The sequence below is a fragment of the Gambusia affinis genome, linkage group LG22 (genome assembly GCF_019740435.1).
Source record: "Gambusia affinis linkage group LG22, SWU_Gaff_1.0, whole genome shotgun sequence".
NCBI classification, from domain to species: Eukaryota; Metazoa; Chordata; class Actinopteri; order Cyprinodontiformes; family Poeciliidae; genus Gambusia; species Gambusia affinis.
Window position 1 is genome coordinate 14,689,070 of NC_057889.1, and position 20,891 is coordinate 14,709,960.

Here is a 20,891-nt window from a genome sequence, read left to right on the forward strand (position 1 = left end):
AGAACTGAAGGAAAGTTTGAGGAAAATCCTGCAAGCTGATATTTGGATCTGCTGAATCTGACCTACTCTGATTTACTTTCTGATCAATTCATCTAATCAATATTTGACCTCTTGGGGGCTTATATAGGTTATGTTCACACTTACACCAAAAGTGGCTCAAGTCCAATTATTTTGCTCAAGTGATCTTTTGCTTAGCCTGAACTGTACAATCAGATTTTGTTTTTCAAATTAGACCACTGGCCACTATGATGAGTGGTTGTGAACTGTAGATGGTTCTGATGTGTTCTGAGGCCCACTCAGTCTAGATGTTCGCATTTTACATCACTGAAATATGACGCCTCATGAAATGCAGACAAGGACGGAATAAGAGTGGCAGACTAGGTGAAATATCAGATTTATCTTTTGTTTGATACACACACATCAGCTTGTGTTGCATCCATATTTATTTCCTAATAATCCAACATGCTATGTGTGATGCCACATATCCATAAACTGTTCAGATCTAAGGAGCATTGACTTTGCTGAATTGCTCCAAAGTCAACCTCAGTGATATTTCTACAGAGCGTTGCTTTAAAATTTGTATTTTTATCAGTGAGTGTTGTTTTTATCCATTTTTGGCTCCAATCATTTTCAGTTCAGGATCCTTTTCAGTTAGATCTAATCTTATTCGTTAAGCCACTGAACTTTGACCCACGAATTCAAGCCAGACACCCCAAAACGGATTCCTAAGTGTCCTTAAACTTGTGTTGTTTCTGTACACAACAACTTAGCAAAACACCTGTTTTAAACAGGATCTATGGTCACTTTCTTTTGTTTCAGTCTCTTGTTGACTCCTTGAAAATATCGTAGACAATAAAGATACTCACGGAAACTGCATTTTAGCTCTTTCTAATAAATTGTTAGCTAAAAGCTTGACTTAAAGCAGCGCTACAGAAGTGTGTTACATCTATCAGAATTTGAGATGCAGGTTGTTGTTTTTTTATCCAGCACTTACAAAGCCCTTTTTAAGCATTCATCACGTAGCATCCAGCCATTGTCATGTACGTCAGGACAGAAAATGAGAGAAAACGCTTGTATTTCTGCGGCTCACATGCTTTTATATTCAGGTCTTTTGTAAGACTGACATTTTACCGAGAGTAAATCCCTTTTGATGCACTGAGCTTGCAATCAGGTCCCAATATTGGCAACTCAATCGCTAGATATTATGAAATCACAGGTGTTCCTAGAACAGAAATATTGGGTACTTGCCACAAAATTAGCTGCAGCATTTTCACTCTCAGCCAGCACAACCAATTGCAAAAAGTGCTCACATGGATTTAATAAACCAGACAAGCAGAGTAGGGAGCTAGAAGCCAACTGGTGTCCTGTACTGGGCTTTGCACACAGGTGGCTACTGAAATCCACCTGGATAATTGTTGCAAACATCAGACATATTTACCATAAAATAGTCACCGGGGAAAGAAAGTACTCTTCATCTGGCTTTGATGTATAGACGCAAAGGAGGAAATAATTTCTTCATTTTGGAATTTCCTCCGTTTCTCCATTTTCCTTGAAACTTGTGGATTTAGATGCAAACGTCATCCCATAAGACATGTTTGATCTGTGGGATCCCATTGACATTTAGCTGCTAAAAACCAACATTGTTTTATTGCTGTTATTCTTTCCACACACATTCTCTTTGAGGCACATCAACAGATCACTTTGAGATGTAAAGAGTGAAGTAAACATTGGGAGTCATTATGTAGAGGCCCAGTAGGAAACAAATGACACTTTCAAGGTGTTTCTAATTCTCCTGCTCACAGTCTGACAACATCAAAGATCTGAGACTAGAAAGCCTGTCTTCTGAGATGCACTGTGGTTGAGATTTAGCACTTGGGGGGGGGAAAAATACTTTTACTATGAATCTACATTCTCAACTTCATATTTGCAAACAGTTTGCTCCCAGGAATTCATTTGCCATTTCATTATATCCCTTGATTATTATTTTTTTAATTATTTAGTTTTTTGCTGATTTTTCTGAAGGCATTGTGCAAGAAAGATTGTTCTGCCTGGTGAATGGCCATGTTATCAGTCTGATTAAATCAGCATTGTAGACATTTTGCCTTCCCCTAATGGTAACTGGAGTAAATTTAATGTTTGTCCTTGTAGAGAAAGGCTTTCTTTTTCTCTCTATGTTTTCTATATGTTCTATATCTCTGTTTTAAATATTTTTGCTTTATTCACCATGTAATTGATTTGAGAGTGTCTGAGGTACTTAATGGGCATAACATTGAAATTATTAGCCTATCATTTCACATAATTGCTTCATATAAACCACATGCAGTTGAAACCTGACATATACATACGCTAAATTAAAAAATATATATTTTTGGATATAGAAAGATTGTGCACACAGCTTTAAGGGTGCATGACTCTGATGTTTAGCCATGCAGTGAGCCATGTGCATTACGGCTAAACTGAAACTCGGTCTTCAACAGGTCAATGGTTTCAAACACAACAGCTATGACTGGAAAAACAAAAGGCATTCACACAAAGTCAAACTTCAGACTTCAACATTATTGAAATTCTGTGTATAGACCTGTGCCGAATCAAATGCCTGCAAACTGAATAAATCATGAGGTATGCTTGGTCATTGACACACAGCTCTTTCATTTTGTCCATATGCACGATACACAAAACCCTAGAACTGAAAGAGGGTGCTGTTAAGAGTTGCACTATAAACTAACGTTGGGAACACACCACTTTATAACAAGAAAACTGGTTTGAAGTGCTGCAGGGCAGTCTTCCTTTATTTTATCTGTAACTAACAGATGTTGTTTCCAGTTTATCATGAAAAAATAAATAGCTAAAAGAATTAACGGGAAAAAGGCTGTAGTGGAATTAAGTCTTCTTCAATTTTACTATTCAAAGACAGAGACTAAAGTAAATGAAATCAAAGTGGTAAGTAAATTACATAAAGGCCTGAGGGAGAATCAGTAAAGGGGAAAAGGAATATTGTTTTAATAATATATCATGATAAACTTCTGTTGATGTGTTGGAATTCACTAGTTTATGTTCACAATACCTTTTTATTCAAACATTTCATCATGACCTTTTGTTGAGATAGTAAAAGAAGTCTGAACAGCAGGAATAATATAGAAAAGTTTATAAATGATTAACAAATTAAAAATACATACAAATATACTATGTATGCATGTATATGTTCTGAAATTAGCATGTTAATATTTAAGCCTTAAGATGTCAAACTTTTGTAAAAATTTTCAAAATCTTATTTTATTTATTGGCTTTTTGAAGAATGTAACTCAGTTTTGTTTATAGGTGAATTTTCTGTCTCCAGATTTTGTTTGGATGTTTTTTCTAATGTCTATTTTTTTCATTTTATGTGACTATTTGTTAACTAATCTTTACACATTTATTTATTTTAAAAGACCTATGATTCCGTTGAAAACTTGATAAGAGGAATGCTTGGAGACATTCCTGAAATTCTTCAGAGCAAAACCTTTTTTAAGATGTATGGCCTTTGTTTCACACCGTGGCCTCCTTGAAGAGCATTACCAGTACAATTAATTTTTTTCTTCCGAATTCAGCAAACCTAAGACTTCAAGGTCTCCATGCCAGACTACCAAGGTAATATTACCTGCTGCTTTTCATCAGCCTGCGCTTTAACACGTGTACAATAAGCACAGGAGTTCAGCCAAATGAACCACCATCTGTCTCCATCAAGCTGTAGCCTCAGTATGCATTGGCAGGTGAGAGCATGAGGACCTTTGGGCAACTATGGATGCAAAAAAACAAACAAAACAAAAAAAAAAAAAAAAACGCTTCTCTGAAGCAAGGAGGTGGCATTTGCTTGGTTAGATTCCTCATAGGATTGTTATTTCTGTGGGTCAATACACAAAAGATGTGTACTGCCAGAACTTGCCGCAGTGAATTGTGAAATGTTGTCAGTGTTGCAGTGGCATTGTTGCACAGTGGGTAAATAACTGCTTTAGTACGTTAGCCATGTTACAGCATGCTGAGAAATACACTGGAAGCAGCACCTTACAAAGCATACTGAAATACATAAAGCAGTAACTAAGCTTTTAGTAGCACAGGGATACTTTTCGTATTTAGTATATGTATAAGTTCTTTAAATATACAGTTATGGATAAGCAAAAAGAACAATATTTGTCTTTTCCTAGAAAAATTCCTCTACAATCAATTAATATTGTTATTTTTGTCTTCAGAGTGAATGAAACATCCCACAAGAATATTTTTGCCAAGTGCTCATTGAAATAAAGATTTTGCTAAGCAGTATATGGTTATGGTTAGAACTGTGTAATGTTTCTGCTTAATTGCAGACCAACAAAAATCAGCTGAAGAAACAAAAACCAATGGACCAAGAATAAGGTTCTGGGGGGACAAATGCCTATATTTATATATTTACAGAACGCAGCTCGCACATGAATACATCAGCCGGCCATTTCAGTTCCAAGATCCAAGAAGCATTTCACTGAAAAGAGTTTGATATTTTACAAGTAATATTCATGTCAGATAAAAGGAAGAGTGAAAACATTATATTTGCTCATAGTTGATTGTTGCAACATGATTAAGCCATGATCATATTTGGTTTTTGTGTCTGCAATTGTTGTGACTAATAGATTCAAGTAATATCGACTTCTATTTATGCAGTTTTCAAATTACATCACAAATATACTGTTTTCTATATATATTTTTTTTTTCCACTGAGTCAGTTTTGTGGTTTCAGATCAGTTTGGTTGTATTTCAATTTGTGAAATTCTTTTGGCTTCTGAAAATGCTGAGACAGTGTAAGAAAGGCAAGACAAATCTCCAGATGACAGTTTTATTGACCGCAATAGCTTAAGGGAGGGTACATGAAGGTCTAGTCTGTCAGAAATTTGAGTGAGAAAAGCGAATGAAAGGTGACTTGGGCAGTTTGTGTGCATTGTGCTGAACTTTGCTTTAGTGAAAGAAATTGTCTTAGAGATTTGGATCTCTCCAGAAAAGTGTACTAACGCTCTTAAGTTTTGTATCTTATATTAGACAATGACATTACTGCATATGTACTAATACCAGTAAAAACCAAGCAAACAAAACCCAATTTCATATTCTGGAAAGGTTCTCCTATGAAACTTGCCTTTAAAAATCTTTCAGCAAAAATCCAGATTAATATTCCCGGAGGTTGAGGTTAACAGCTAATCTGTTGCGTCTCTAAGACTAAATCAGACTTCTGCAGAATAAAACAGCTCAGTTCTCAAATAAATTGTGGCTATTTATGCAAACACAAATTCATGAACCATAATTAGTTCTCATGTCTTTTTTGGCTTTTACTTCTGCAAAAGTTGTTGGTTATGTACACAGTAAATGAAGGTAGTAGAAGATTCAAGTATAACAACGAGTTCTGAGAATATTTCATATCAGGTCAGACTAACTACCTGACATAATAATGAACTGGTATAAAGACAAAAAGCAATTTTATCCTTACCTTGCTTTTCTATGAGAGTTCAGTTGTCAGTTTGTGTTTCTGCAGGAAAATGATTGGCTGCACACAGCCTCCAACATTCATTTCCTGCACAAATCAAATCCTTTTTCTCTTGAGCTAATTGTCCATTGCAAATGTGAAGATGGCTTAAAAGTGGCGTTCAGCTAAACTGCTTCAAAATTTTTTAGGCTGGTTGTGGTGAGACAGTATAAAATAGTGTTCTTGGAATAGATGCTACATTCAATCTGAATGTGAATTAGTACAAAATGAAAATGCAAAGAGAGTTATCTACTCTATCTGCAGATGTGATGTTAACTCCATCTAACCATTTCACAGAAACTCATTTTAAAACTATCAATTTAAGCAGTTTCCCAGTCAGAATTTGTCTTTTTAAAATTGTCACCACCATGCGAACAGAATACTTTAGCCAGAATACTTTACTTTCATCTGTACTTTTTACATCCCTGACATCCCATCTCCAGCTGGCACTCACTGACAGCGTCTGTAATCAGAACCATGACTATAATAATAATAATAATAATAATAATAATAATAATGGAGGAAGTGGGTGGCGGTCTAAGAAAGAAATTTCAGCATGTGATGCATTGGTGGAACATAAAAATCAACTTCCACTACTGTTTTTTCACTCTGCACCATGAGCACTAAAATGTTGAAATCATTGTCTTGTGTGTCGGATTAATAGAGGGTTTGGCTTTTTATACAGATATCAGTGACATCCCGCTACCCTCTGCAGAATGTTAGATCGAGGCCGAGTCGATTACAAGCATTATTCGTTTAATCTATATGTGAGAGAAAGTGGCTGCCTATGATTACATTAAATTTAAAATGCTGCCGTTCTCTAGTTCGCTGCACGCCAGTTGTTCGCTCTTCACAAGGTTCACACAGTGTGAGCTAGTCCCTTACTTTCCTGCAAAATCTTTTAACAGTCTCAGACTTTTCTTCTAGAGCTTGACAAAGTCAAGGGGGTCACTTGAGCTCTGAAATTGATTTTCAAACCTGAAAACTAAAGAGTTTTACGCCTTTTGGAGACGTGTTTCAGTTAAACAAATGATAGAAATGTTTCAAAATATGTCAAAGAAGAGATGCTCTGTAAATGCTCTGTTGGATTTAGATGAATTTAGCTGTTTCCCCTTTCTCCAGGAAACAAACAAAAGAATTCAGGCTCCTCCACATGTGCAAAACTTGCAAGCACTAACAGTATAATGTGAATTTCCTTCTCATGTCCACTGAAAGAGGTACTTAAATCCCACTATGTGCATATATTTCACATTTTAAATCAGCTGCAGTTTTGATTAGCGTAACAGCACAGATGTCACTTTAGATAAAAGTGACATCTTTACAGCAAACTTGGAATTGACTTTGTGCAGCCACTTTTACAGTCACACATAATTTGTTGTGCCCTGTTGACGTGAAGTCATATAAGTTTAAAAGTAGGAGCATTGAGTAATTGTACTCAAGCAAGATTTGTGTTATTTAAAAAATAATGGTACTCAAGTTGAAGTACACATAAAAATACATTCCTCAAGTAAATGTTACTGCGTAAATGTAACTATTCATCTCCCACCTCTGCTTACTTCCTCTACAAACCCAACATTTGCTTTTGCATTTTAAAACATTCAAATAGCGCAACATGAATGCTAACCAGGTACCGGTTCCTGCTGATGCCTCATTACATGATCCCAAATTGCACACCTGTCAAAGAGAGGCCACAAGGTAGTGAAAAGGGAAAAAAAAAAAACGATCTTTTTTCATTAGTCATCGTGGGTAGCAGGTCTCCAGTGATTGTTCTGCATGTTTGTGAAGACAGCAGCACTACGTCGCAGACAGAGATGCTATTATCGTGAGCCCACGCACTCTGTGACTGAGAGAAACGCCTGAGGATGGGGGACATTTTATCAGATTTATGCTTGTGCACTTGTAGTGCATGATAAATGTACATGTCACGTTTTTAATATAAAACATGATGTGTGTATCATGTTGTAACATGATGATGTAGATTGGCCTTAAAGTGTGGATCTCAGCAGTGATTGCTCCTCTGCTGTGTCGTTGGGATGCGGTGGGTGTGGATTGATGTTGTTTTTCAAGTGCGGCGTCGCTGTAGTTGCTGGACTGGATGCGCCAATGATTGTTTTTATTCTGAGTGACCAGTAATAGAATAAGGAAGAGACTATTAAGAACAGACACTAATAGCTGCTGGTTCTGTAAATAGCTTATTAATAGATGTAGGCATAGCAAGTGCCAGACGCCATAGGGAAACATCGAATAATATGCATAATTTGTGTCATTTCGCATGATTCATCCCATGTTTTGTCCCTGCAAATATGCTGAAAATGTGACTTAGCATCCGAATTTTTCTCATTAACTTTGCTTATGCATTCGTCCAATTAATTGAATCGCCTTTGGTTGTCGAGGTTTCTTTCTGCCTCCAGCCCGTACTGCACACTTTATCTTAGTTCTTCCATACAGTATAACAATTAATAAGTGTCTAATCTGGGCTCCTGCATAATAAAAAGGTTGAAAAGGCAACGCTGGTTTAAATGGCTTCTCTTTACTTTCCTATTATGTTAATGTATGGGATTTTATGTGACAGACCAAAACAAAGTATTGTTTAATAATGAAAGAAACGTGATGGAGGCCAGGGTTTCTCCTAAAAAACTTGCTAAGCCGGGTGCTCAGGGTGCAACAGCAGTCATCCAGCCACCCGCCGTGTTTTTGAGTTAAAAAATGTTTAAACCTGACAGGAAATTTGAAAATATCAGTGTATAGTTATGCATTTCTGGAAGACTGGAAGATTAATACCTAAATACCAACTATAATTCCTTATAAAAGGCAATCATTAAAAAATAACCTAAATATATTAACAATGTTATGCCTGGTGGGGGCACCAGTAGAGCCTGGAGGGCCGCCAGGCTGAGGGATACCCTGGAGGTGTTTCAACATAATTTAGCGATTAAAATCAGAATTTTGGCATTCATGTTTTCAGATCCTTTCTCTTTGATACCTTTAAATCACATGTGTCAAACAAGTCCTGGAGGGCCACTGCCCTGCAACTTTTAGATGTGCATCTGCTGCACCACACCTAATTAGGCCATTAGAAATGGGGAGGTAATTAAGCCATTTCATTCCAGTGTTTTGTACCTGTGGCACATCTAAAAACTGCAGGACAGTGGCCCTTGCAGACTGGAGTTTGACACCCCTGCTCTAAATGAAATCCAGTCGAATCGATTAACATAAGAAATTTGTCTAACTCTGTGTAATTTAAGGTCAATAGGAATCCAGCTTTTCGCTAAAAGCCTCAAAGTTTTGTTTTTAAAGAATATTGGTGAACACACAGCATCACAAGAACCTAGAAGCACAGCAGGCAGAATAGCAATCTTGTGGGAATTGTGAAGAATTTTCTTCATCCAAAAATTGAAATATAAGGAAGAACTGCAAACCACGCAAAACATTTCTTCCAGCAAGGGCAGAAGAGTAGACTTTATCGGAAGATGGAAAGAGCTAAAAATATGACAACTTAGAAAATCTGCAAATGACTTGTAACTATAATTACAATGAAAAGAGTTCCTATGAAATATTGATGCAGGGCAGCTAAATACTAATGCTTGCCGCACTTTGCATATTCAACCGCATAAAATCCCCAAGAATTTATGTGGCTGAATCAGCAAAGTGAAACTGAAAACAATGATGATACAGCAGATTGATTCTTTTAATGGTGAACTAAGGTTATTGTAGACTTGCTGAATACAAAGGGCCACCGTATTTTAAATTGAAAGTAAAGCTCTCATAAGATGAATCTACAGTTGGCATAAAGTAGAGTCATTTTGCTTGCTTATGTCTGGCCACATTTTGAAACCTTTGGGGTTATTAGTGCACATCTTTCCTGATATTCAAATTAATCAAACCCTTCAGTGGGTTATGCTAAGTGATGAAGCTATCAATTATCTGTTTGCAACTTGTTGGCAACATTTCATATTTTTACCACACAGTTTGGAATAAATGTCTGAATTCATACTTATTAGGACATTCTGGTAGTGGTGACCGATTGGCAGCAGCACACAGATGCTCATTAAAAGTTATACGGGAAATGTGTAAACAGCTCTGCTTTGCTGTAAACCCAGAGCAGGTTCATGACCCGTAACAGTACAATTTGTTTGTGAGACTGATTTGAAATCATGTGTCACATTCATTTGAGCGAAAATGAAAGATAATTGCGTTGTTCCCAGAAGATAATTGGTTCATAAAATTGCTCATGAGCTGTCTGAAAAGTTTGAATTATAGTCATCTCTAACCGTGAGCCAGATCTTCACTTGCTTTACTAACTTCCTCTGCTAGTTGAACTTCTCTTCCTCTGCAAACATTTACTAATGGTATTCTTGAGGGTTGTTTGTTTTATTCTCCAAACAGCACAGGGCTGTGCATATTATGTTAGCAAAAATCTGATCACACATTATCCAAGCTGGTCTGGCTCTGCAGCGATTGCACCATGGCATCTGCTTTAGGCCATTGCAGGGTGACATTATGCACAATGTGAGCTGCATTGTGCTCATCCGACCTTCTTAGCCTCCGCATTTCCTTTTAAAAAAAGAATTGAAATATATCGATCACCGCAACAGGAGTCTGTTTTCACAGCTTTTAACATATTTGTGAGCGCAGCTTGACAGCAGAGTCGGATATTGTCTGCGGGCGAAGGACAATATGAAAGCTTTTGCTGGCTCAATCATGTTTGCCGTCAAATATTGCTTGTTTTTGTCTTGCATTTGTGTGTGAAGCTTAATCCAAAATGTTCCCCTACCATGAGAGAGCAGGGCCAGGGTAGGGTTTCAACCACCCACCGTCTAATCCTCCATCATCAGTCAGCACATGGCCGTGGGTATGCGCTGATAAATTAATTAAAACCACGTAGTTTTACAGCCAGAAGCAAATGTGTTCTCAATACAGTCCTTCATTTGTAACCTTTTAATTCTTTATGCAATGAAAATATTACAACTATGTGCTGCTACTATTACAATGAGATTCAACTGAAAGAACATTAATTTGTCTGCTATATAATGATAACTGTGTAATTCGAATTCAGGGCTTTCACAAGCTTTTTTCAGTCACTTTTTGATCATTTCATTATTACGGTATTTCAAATTTCTGACCTCTTCCAGTTATGTATCAGCTGTTCAAAAAGACCATTATGTTTCATGACTATATTTATAGTCACCATATATTGTCTGAAGTCTTAACCCCTCCGAAAGAACTCTCAACTCAAACATTTAGCATCCATACATGCAAAGGATTTTTTATTATTTTTTTGTTTCTTTGCAGACATGGTAAACATCTTTAATGGCGACTTTAACTCAGCCATTCTCTCCTCTCATTTTGTGGACTGGAGAGCAATTTTAATTGGAAAGCCTTTGAATTTTGGGAGGGTCTCGTGATGTTGTTCCAGGTTCCCATCAGTGCAACTGCTTGGGAGCAAAGCAGGCAGACTGGTCTATCTTTGACCTGAGTGCATAAAAACCCATTTCAACTCTGAATAAAAGTGGTAGATTTTCAGCTTCTTCTGAACAACATCTGCCAGCTTAAGCTGCAGTGCGGTTGGCAGATTCCAGTTTTGGCTAAATGATGATCTCTGTAGCTTCGCTTGCAAGACGAAGCTACATGGCCCAAATTGAACATCGCAAGACCTTCAAGCATCATGAACAAATGTGGAAACAGTAGTGTGGTTTAGTATTAAGCAAACTGATTGGCTGAATGAAAAAAAAAAAATCTTTAATGACCTAAAGTTTGATAGTTTTGCAATCTTCTTCTATTGGCACAGAGATTAAGTAGTCGATTGTGATAAACTGCATAAGGAAAATTATTTTAAATGCCTAAGGGACATGGCCATCCCTCCTACTCTGACCAACTTAACAAAGAGAGCATTATTTAATGAGGCAGCCAAGAGGGTCCTAGTGAGTCTGGAGGAGCTGCAGAGATCCACAGCTCAGGAGGGGGAATCTGTTAACAGGCCAGATGGGACAAATAGAGCCAGTAAAATATGGTTGTAGAAACTTTAGGTATAATTTTCTTTAGCAGCTACAGGAAAACTATTCAGCGATGATGACATAAATCCAATGACGGATCTGTCTATAATTACTAACACTCTTCAGTCTGACTGAGTTTGACACACTCTGAAAGACCTGCAGCTGTAATTGCAATGAAATATGACAGAATCCAAATCACACCAGACCTTTTTTTTTCTCTTTTTACTGTACAAAAGTTTGAAAACCCAGTATTATATTCCTTCTACTTCTTAATTATGTGCTGATTTGGGTTAGTCTGTCACATAAAATCCCATTAAAACATATTTCAAAATGTGGAAGAATATGAAAAAAGTTCCTAAGGACTGTATTGCTAGAGAAAATTGGAACACAATCATGATGCAAGACATTTTTACATCATAGCTTCAGGTTGCACCCTAATAAAAACTTAATAAATAAATAAATAAAAACTCAAACTTCCTTGGTCAAACCACATTAATACAATAAAAGGATCAATAAGGTGTAGACTCCATCACTGAGACTGTGTGTGCTGCTTGCTTTTATCCACCTTCCCCAACCTTTTCTCTTACTAATCCAACCAATCTGATTAACCTATCAAATGTTATTTTGAACTACTTTGTCTCAATTGATTATTATTATATATATATTTTTTTTGGTCATTTATTTTTAATCTTCCATCCTCCTGCTGCATCATCCCTCAAACAGGATCATGGGAAGAATGCAGCTTAAAGACTCTTTTAGAAACGGTGACCTCAATCTGCAATTTCCTTTCAATACTGCAGCCACCGAAAATAAATCTCTGGTTTTTGTTTCGCCTTTGTTGATATGTGAGTACATTAGAAGATGTCACGGTCAAAATTTATGGATCTGTCGATAGTGACACACACTGATAATTTTTTGTTCTGGATAAGGAATCTGCAACCTTCCAAAGAGAATAATAATCCTTTTCTTTTCTTTCTTTCTTTTTTTTTTTTTTTTTGCTGAAAGCACTGCAGTTCCATGTGAGGAATATTGTGTGGAGCGTGAAATAGTTTCATAAAGCTTTAGGGTTGGAGGTGTGTTTGATTTATAAGTTTTTCACATCTGAAATGGAGGATACTTTCAAGCGTATCCTTTTTTGATACCATCTGTTGTTTAGAAGCCAAAATGTGGGCTTCTGCATATATCAGAACTAATGGAAACCTAATGGGCCATCACGAAAACGCCATGAATATGAGCTGTGACATTTGGTGGAAGCAAACAATCCCGCATACAGTGACATGTTTTGTTTCTCATTACACAAATGACTTTACTTCTCAAAGGATGGAGAGTCTTCCCTCACCCAGTCTGATTGAAAATTACCGCTACCTATTCACACGTTATTGTAATGAGAGAGGCTACCATCTGCCATCTGTCACTTTTTACAGTAAAATCTTTTTTTTTCTCTCTCTCTGTAGACCTAATAAGATATCAGCCATAAATATCCAAACTGCATTCATCTGTTGATGCGGTGTGCAACAATGTAGCAAAAAATGAAAGCAAGCAAATTTGAGATATGGGCCTGCATATCACTGTGTGTTGCTTATTGTTCAGCAGTGAGGAGTTTGTGTCTGTTTTATTAACTTCAGTTAATAAAGTGTCCTGAATATATATTTTCACATTTTTTACTACTACAATCTTCAATAAAGTGCATGGAGAATTTAGAGATCTCATATAATTTGTGGTATGAGGAATGTGTAGATGAGCTTGATTGACAGCGCTAAGACCCTCCTCCTCGCTCTGATTGGTGTATTTCTGCAAATGACAGTAGAACCACAGGGAGGAGGCTCATGTTATGCTGTCAGGACATAATGTCAGTTTCAAACAAATATGTTAAAAATATGTTTTTATAATATTGACGTTAAAGAGTAACACTGTAGGTCTGACAAGTTGACACAAGCTCACCATTAAATAGTCAAGAAGCTGTCTAAGTTTAGTCTAGTCAGATTAAAGTTAGACTGATAGAAGATGAAACAAAGATTTGGGATGGGAAAATGGATTACAGTGGAAAATTGAGTCGTGTTGCACAGAAGAAAATCCATGAATCAGTAAATTCATGAATACTCAACCCTGAATAGGCTGTTGTCCACTGCAGGACCATGAATATATATAAAAAAAACTATTTACAAATTATTATAGTGGTTATAAACTCAGAAACCTAGTATGTATTTTCCAGAAGGAGCAAGTATTTCAATGGCATTTTCAAGATATTAAGTGTAAATAACAAGCTTCCATGTAAATAATTAGGCAACAATGTGGGTGAGTGTAAAGGTTTTTGTGTTTGAATACTGTTTCTATGCTGTTTTGACGTTCTTCCCTTTTGAAATGCCCCAACTTGGGTTTTTTTTCTACCTTTTTATTACCAGAACAGAATGAATAATGCAAGATGGCTTTGTTAGCTTGACACACCTCTTTGTTTATTGCCATGCCACCGCTTGTGAGCTGTAAAATATGTCTATGGATGATGCCTGTAATGGAAGTCTGCTATGACCTTGTCCTCTATACAGACGGACTGCTCCAGTGACAGTGAGAGCGAAGATAACTTCATAGTTGTCCCACCACGAGACCACCTTGGCCTGGCTATATTCTCCATGCTCTGCTGTTTCTGGCCTTTGGGGATAGCAGCCTTTTACTTTTCACAGGGGGTGAGTCCACGCACACACACACACACGCACACACGCACACACACGCCTTTAAAGCTGCGGTCCGTTTCACATGAATGATGCAGCATCTGTTTGTCAAGGTCTAACATTTCGTGCTTTCAAACACACAGAAAATACACATTTTCATAGATTCATCAGTGTGTACACACTCACATGCACGTTCCTGTTTTTTTTTGCAGTGTGAGTCTTTACCACAAGATTAGGAACCATCACTACCAGTAAAAACCTTGCAACTGACAGTCCTAATGCAAGGCCAATTTTTATTAAGCAAGCCATCATCAACTCAAGGCCAATCTGTTAGCCTGACGCTCTGTAAACACGATGAGAGCCTCCTTTAGTGGGAGTTCATAAATCACATTTAAGGCTCTATCTCTGAACGCCAAGAAAGGAGGCTTTCAAAATCCTTAGGTGAGAAGAACCCTTTGAACTATTTCCGTTTTCAAGAGGATTAAAGATGAACCCAATTAAAGGTGTGCCACGGTGTTTAAGAATGATGAGCTCTCGGAAACACTAAACAGGCCTGTTTCAGCTGCTTTGCAGGAGGTTAGAGAACTAAATAGTTGGAAAAGGTGTCCAAGTATCCAAGTTTTCTTTCTTTAATCCACAATTATGTTGCATTTGTAACTCTTTAACGTAGACATTATGATAGCCTCACTAGACATTCGCAGTGAAAAATTTTTTATTAATTTCTTTAAAGAAAGAGTTTTCACATTTTCACTTTGATAGAAAACATGCATTTAGACTTTTAAGTCATTGACAAACAAATACATCATTCCTATTGGGTGAAAACTATATACTGTTATCAAAATAATGTTACAAACTGTTGCTTTCAGTATTTGTTTCTTCTGCAATCTCTACATGCAGCTTACGCTTTACACTCGATAAAACCTTCACTACCAACTGCCCACCCTGATTTACCCAGTTGACCTGTGTATGTTACCAATAAAAATTTATATTTTGTTCTTAAGCTCTCCCAGATGGCAAATGCTTAGCCTCTTCAACATCTTAAACTGCCTCACCATCCTCAGCTAAAACCTTCCTACAACTAATGTCACCATAGTCTTCCTTTTCTGAGATACACTCTTTGGCTTCTATCTTTTTTTTGTTTGTGGGAAAACAAACAAACAAAAAAAATTTACATATTTATATATTTTTACAACTATCTCTGTTAGTACTTTGTTAGTTGATGTTACACTAACATCATTTTTACTTGTATGGATTTTGAATGAAAAGGATTGACAATATACCAGAGGTGCTAACCATTTCTGGTTGCTTCCCAGTCATGTAAACACCTCTCCACTAGACTGAGTTTAATGTCAGAATTAGCTTAAACACTAGGTTACGTAAACAAAAACTGTCTTTTTGCTAACACTAAAAGCAAATACTAACTGGCTTAAAAGCAGCTAGGCTATTGGCTTTGTTATTTACTTAAACTCTGCTAATCAAATATAATGCAGTAAACTTTAGACATCTCAACTTACCTTCAAAAAAGCGTCGCCTTAAGAATGACGTTGATCACTTTCTAGACCAGGACGTTGGAGGGAAATGGCTACATTTTTTATTAAAACAAGTGATAAGAGTGACTGCGATAAAAGATGCAAAGGAGTTGGAAAATCTTTAATCCAACCTTTTCTCACTCTAGAAGGGTCTCTGGAAGCAAACCATAACAAAAATATAGTATTTAAAAAAAATGTAAAGTTTCAAAGCCGTTTTAAAAATGGTAGCAAACTTTGAGACCAACAACTAGTCCCAGTTTCGTCCAGTGATATGACCATTAAAAGCATTCCTACACCAACCACAGTCATTCAGGAAAAAGGCTTCTAAATATGAAATTACAATAAATTATTAAATGAGTTAATGGATTTTTGACCCACATTCTCATATCGAAATTTACTGTTGAGCTATAAAAACTCACATCTGCCGTATTACACATCTGTGACCCCTGTGCATTTGAGTTTTAACCAGTAACAAAAGCAAGGCTCCTCTAATAGATGTCTGTCGGCTTAGACTTCCTCCCTCTCCCACGGTTTTCAGGAAGCAGCTTGAACGATGCCGTGTTGCATAAAGAAGACAAAGACCAGTCCTTTCTTGCCGCTAACCGATTCTTTTCCGTGCATCGTCAGCAGGACAAAGAGATAACGTATTTAAGAGATATCATTAGCACACCCACGTGCTCACAAAAGCTAATTTAAAACCAGGCACTGTACCCGTGCATTTGCTGCGGCTCGACAGCCATTTCCCTAAATTGCCTTAGATGATAAAGCTTGAACATTTAACCATCTTATCTTTGGAGGCAAGAAGTTCAAATCAGTCAGTGAATTATCTTGTCAGGAGCTAATTTGATTCTTCCTAAGCAATTATGAGAACATTGTGGCAGTGTTTAGGTACGGGGGATTTTTCTGCCAGTCTCCCTGCTGTAGAAGTTGCATCAAGTAGAGCTGTCATGAAAGAACAGAGAGGGAGTTTTAAATTACTTTATGTCATAGCTGAGTAACTCCCTGCTGTATCTTAATTTCCTTCTTTTTTTTCTTAGGAAGAACAGCCAATGAAGAAAGTGTATATTATTTAAACGTATTTGACTGTGTTGAATGTTTTTAACTGAGTACAGACAAAAAGTCAGGGAAAATTTCCCTGGACTATTGCCTATGTTCCTTTTAAAATGTGGTCTAATGTTTAAATTATAAACCTTATTTTTAAATGATCGAATAACTATTCCATGTCTGTTTTGTGAATAAGCAGGAAAAATGTGAACATTTCATGTTTTTTTTGTTATGGTGAAATAATAAATTGAGCCAATCCTGGGCAATCCTGGTCCTCGAGGGCCGGTCTCCTGCAATTTTTAGATGTATCTCTACTTCAACACACCTGAGTCAAATAATGAGGTCATTAGCAGGACTCTGGAGAACCTGACTGCACTTGGGAGGTGATTCAGCTGTTGGATTCAGGTGTGTTGGACCAAGGAGACGTCTAAGAGTTACAGGACACCGGCCCTCGAGGACCAGGATTGCCCACCCCTGCACTAAATCATCCTTCTGATCAGGATCAATCTGAGATTATTGGCTAGTTTCTTATAAAAATAAAAAATTTACATTTGATTTTGTACAGGTATATCAACTGGAAATTGATAGAAATACACCTCTACATAACCCATCAAAATGCACTGGGATCAGAACTCAAAAAACTAAAGTAACATTTCAGATCTTTCATGTAATTTTTGGGAGACAATGAATCCTACGAATGGTTAAGAACCACCTGCCAACATTTGTTTCTTTCTCCAAACATAGTTTGAAGAAATGATTGCCTTTTAGTCAATAAATGACAAGAGCAGCAGAGAAAGATGAGGAATTCCAAAGATTTCAATGATTGCACATCAGCCTCACCATTTAGACGAGGACGTCAACAAACAAACTTGTTATTGACTGTAAATGTCTGCATATGGTCGATCGATAGTCATGCTACAATACTGGAAGGTTGTGTTTAGTCAAATGGAGAGCTTCTGGGGAGAAGTTGAGTAAGGGCACCAGGATATATAGGCAAGCACAAACACTGACATTGTCTGTATCCGTTCCTTCAAACAGACCCCAAACAGCTAAATTGGTGTTTGCTGAAGAAAACATTTTAAATCCCTTGTAATGCTTTTCTGAATTCAGGATTTGTACTAATAAGCCTCAAACACGCACAACCGATAATAACTTAAGTACCCTGGTTACCTGAAGAAATTTTGTTTTGACTTTAGATTGTAAACTAGCAATGAGTCATAATTAATCTGACACTAATTGAGTGCAGGTTGTGTTTGGTGCGGATAGATTTCGTTCTCATCTCTGACACAGCCGTGGACCGACGTGTGGAGCTGTGGGAGCAGCAGTGATTCCCCTCTTGATTATGCAAATATAACTCCACCAAAGATAGATTATGGCATACAAGTCATCATAATGAATGAAAATGAATGAGCTAATTATTGTTGAGCAGTTAAATTGTCTGCATGTCTGTGTTAAGGGCAGTCGGGACAGTGAGCATGAGAGACGGAGACCTTCCGCTTTGCACATCATTTGGTCAAAAAGAAAAAAAAAAACCTGTTAATGCTCCTGAATTGACGTCTGACAGCGCAAAGCAGAGAGAGCCTCCATGCAGCCAAGACTGAGATGTTATCATTTCTTTTCCTATGACACCCCATTTCAGTAATTTTGTCAAGGTTGTGCAGATAAAGCCCAGAAGCTTTCTAACCATTTTGCTCTCAAGGGTATCCTGACATTCACATTGACATGCACCATTAGTCTCTCACAGTTCTAATCTTATGAAGCCATATGAGAGCATTTCTTCATTTAGCTATAATCTTTGCATATTCAGAGTGCACCAACATGTCTGATCTTCTGTCAACTCATAAACCTTTTAGATTTCATTCATTTGATAGAAAAGAGGAATGTCTGCTTCAACTCTACACTGATGGAGACAACTATTTGCTGTTTTGGTAATATTCAGGATTTAGCTTTACTAGACGGCAACAAAAAAAAAACCTGAAAAAGATAACTGTCTATTTCAGTTGCATGTCTGTATTTCCTTAAGAAATTTTGTTTTTCAGCCATGATCTGCATTGTATTGCATTATTAAGTCTTCCGTGAAATTATTCCTTGACCTTAACACTGAACCAGTTGGAAGAACACACAGTCCGCTACTGAATGTGACAAAGTGCCTACTGAGTCCTTTATTTTTTCATGACAATTTGTGCCAGCAGCAAAGTGTTCTTGTTTTAGTGTGAAAGCATTCTAAATTGGTTTGCTGTTTTCTGAAGACATGGTCGTGCATAATAGAAAAGCTCTCAGTGGAAAACAGTGAGAGCTCATTTCACTTTTAATACATAAGTCGCAAATTTGCATATGCTGGGAGTGAAAACAACTGTAATCACATTCTATTAAATGTTATTTTGTGTTCTTTTAACATTGCGAGCAGCTCATTCTGGGTTTGGGCTACAGGCTTACCGCCTACAGGTTAAACTTTGAATACACCAAAACTGAAACGTGAGAAGGAGATCCAAGAATTTCACACCTGCATTGTTATTTTTTATTTACTTAGTTTTGTACTTCGTAGTCTTCACAATAAATTTTGCGGCTCACAGCAGAAAGATAGTAATAGGCTAGTAGTGCAATATTGTGCATTTTACTGGGATTTTATAATACAATACCACTTTCATTATTTAAAAATTGTCATATATTGTACAAATAGTGTATAAAACAACATATTTTATGAAGAACAAAACAGTGATTGGATCAAATTGTGGTTGTTGTTTTTAAAGTTTCAGAAAGGTAGCAGGACATTAAGACATCCATGTCATGATTCTAGTTTTTGTTCTGAGTTTTCTCCTTAATTCCCTCCACCTTTGGTGCTGACTGACGCAGCTGTTTTTGGTTTCTTGATCGTTCTCACTGTCTGTATTTAGGTTCAACTGTGTTTCTTGGTGTTTTGTTGGATCCTCTGTTTAGCTCGGTCTGTTATGTACTGTTATGTACGATCGCACATGTGTGTGCAGATGTTTTTCGGCTGAGAATAAAATAAGTTCTGCTGCTTTTCCTCATTATTTAATGAGGAAAGGTTTTTCCTCACTAAATTTTGGCTAAACATGACAGTCGCATGTCTTACCAGTTGAATGGATTGTGTGATAAAATACCATCTAACAGTTTTTCAATTAATCAAGACAATTATAGATGTCTCTAATGGATCAGATAATTAGCAGTGTATCAAGATACATTGTACTGTAGCATATTTTACGTTATTGTTTTGCTCTTTATTATATGTAACAAATAACATTAGACTTAGACAGACTTTATTGTCATTTTGTATGCACAGGGTGTATACATAACGAAATTTCGTTGCATACGGCTCAGGACAATGTTTTGAGGTTCCAATGAGGTTACTCCAGAATAAATAAAATACAATATAAAATATAAATATTAATATTAAATATAAAGTGCAGGAATGACAGTAAAATAGAAGTTATTTAGCTATGTACATGAAGTGAAATGTATGGTATTGTAATCAAAACATTGATTACGAGTGAATTTTGTTTGTGGTCCTTAATATAGCACTATATCAAGATACATATATCAGCGACACAGTGGAGACGCCTGAGCTTCTCGGCAGAACCAGCATAAAGTAGTTAGCAGACGCACTCCTGCCCATGTTAAAATAAGGAAATACACCGCTAGAAAAGATCGGGTTTAATTTTGACTCAGTTCGTCTGACCCTGAGGCTGATCTCATCACTAGGATGAGATCATCTAAATGTGTGATGTTGTTCATTTCAACAACATCACACATTGTTGTGGAAATGAAGTCTGGAATATTGAAGGTCATTTTCCCACGCTGACATCCTGCACTTGGAGGCTCTGCTTCCACACTGCAGTCTGACCCATGTGTTAATACACAGACACGTTGAATTACGGTTTCTTTAACGACAAACTGCACTCTTCACCCTGCTGGATCTCATCAGCTGAGGACAACAAATGCATAAATGTGTCTGCAGTACTGTAATTAAGCCAAACAGAAGTAATATAGCGAAGGACAGTGAATGAAAACACAATGGAGTAATTCCTCCTTCCTACATCCTATCAATTCCTCATAACACGCCAGTACTCTGACGATGAACACATCATAACACATTAAGTGACTAAATTATGGACATCTG

The 20,891-nt window shown here is 37.0% G+C and overlaps 1 protein-coding gene across 1 annotated transcript in view; it reads left to right on the forward strand.

The window, feature by feature from the left end:
- Positions 1-20,891, forward strand: part of syndig1l (synapse differentiation inducing 1-like) — a 32,775-nt gene that overhangs the window by 8,630 nt on the left and 3,254 nt on the right. The window contains exon 3 of the mRNA XM_044106894.1: positions 14,058-14,195. Coding sequence (XP_043962829.1) covers positions 14,058-14,195 — 138 coding nt within the window. The remainder of the gene's footprint in view (positions 1-14,057; positions 14,196-20,891) is intronic.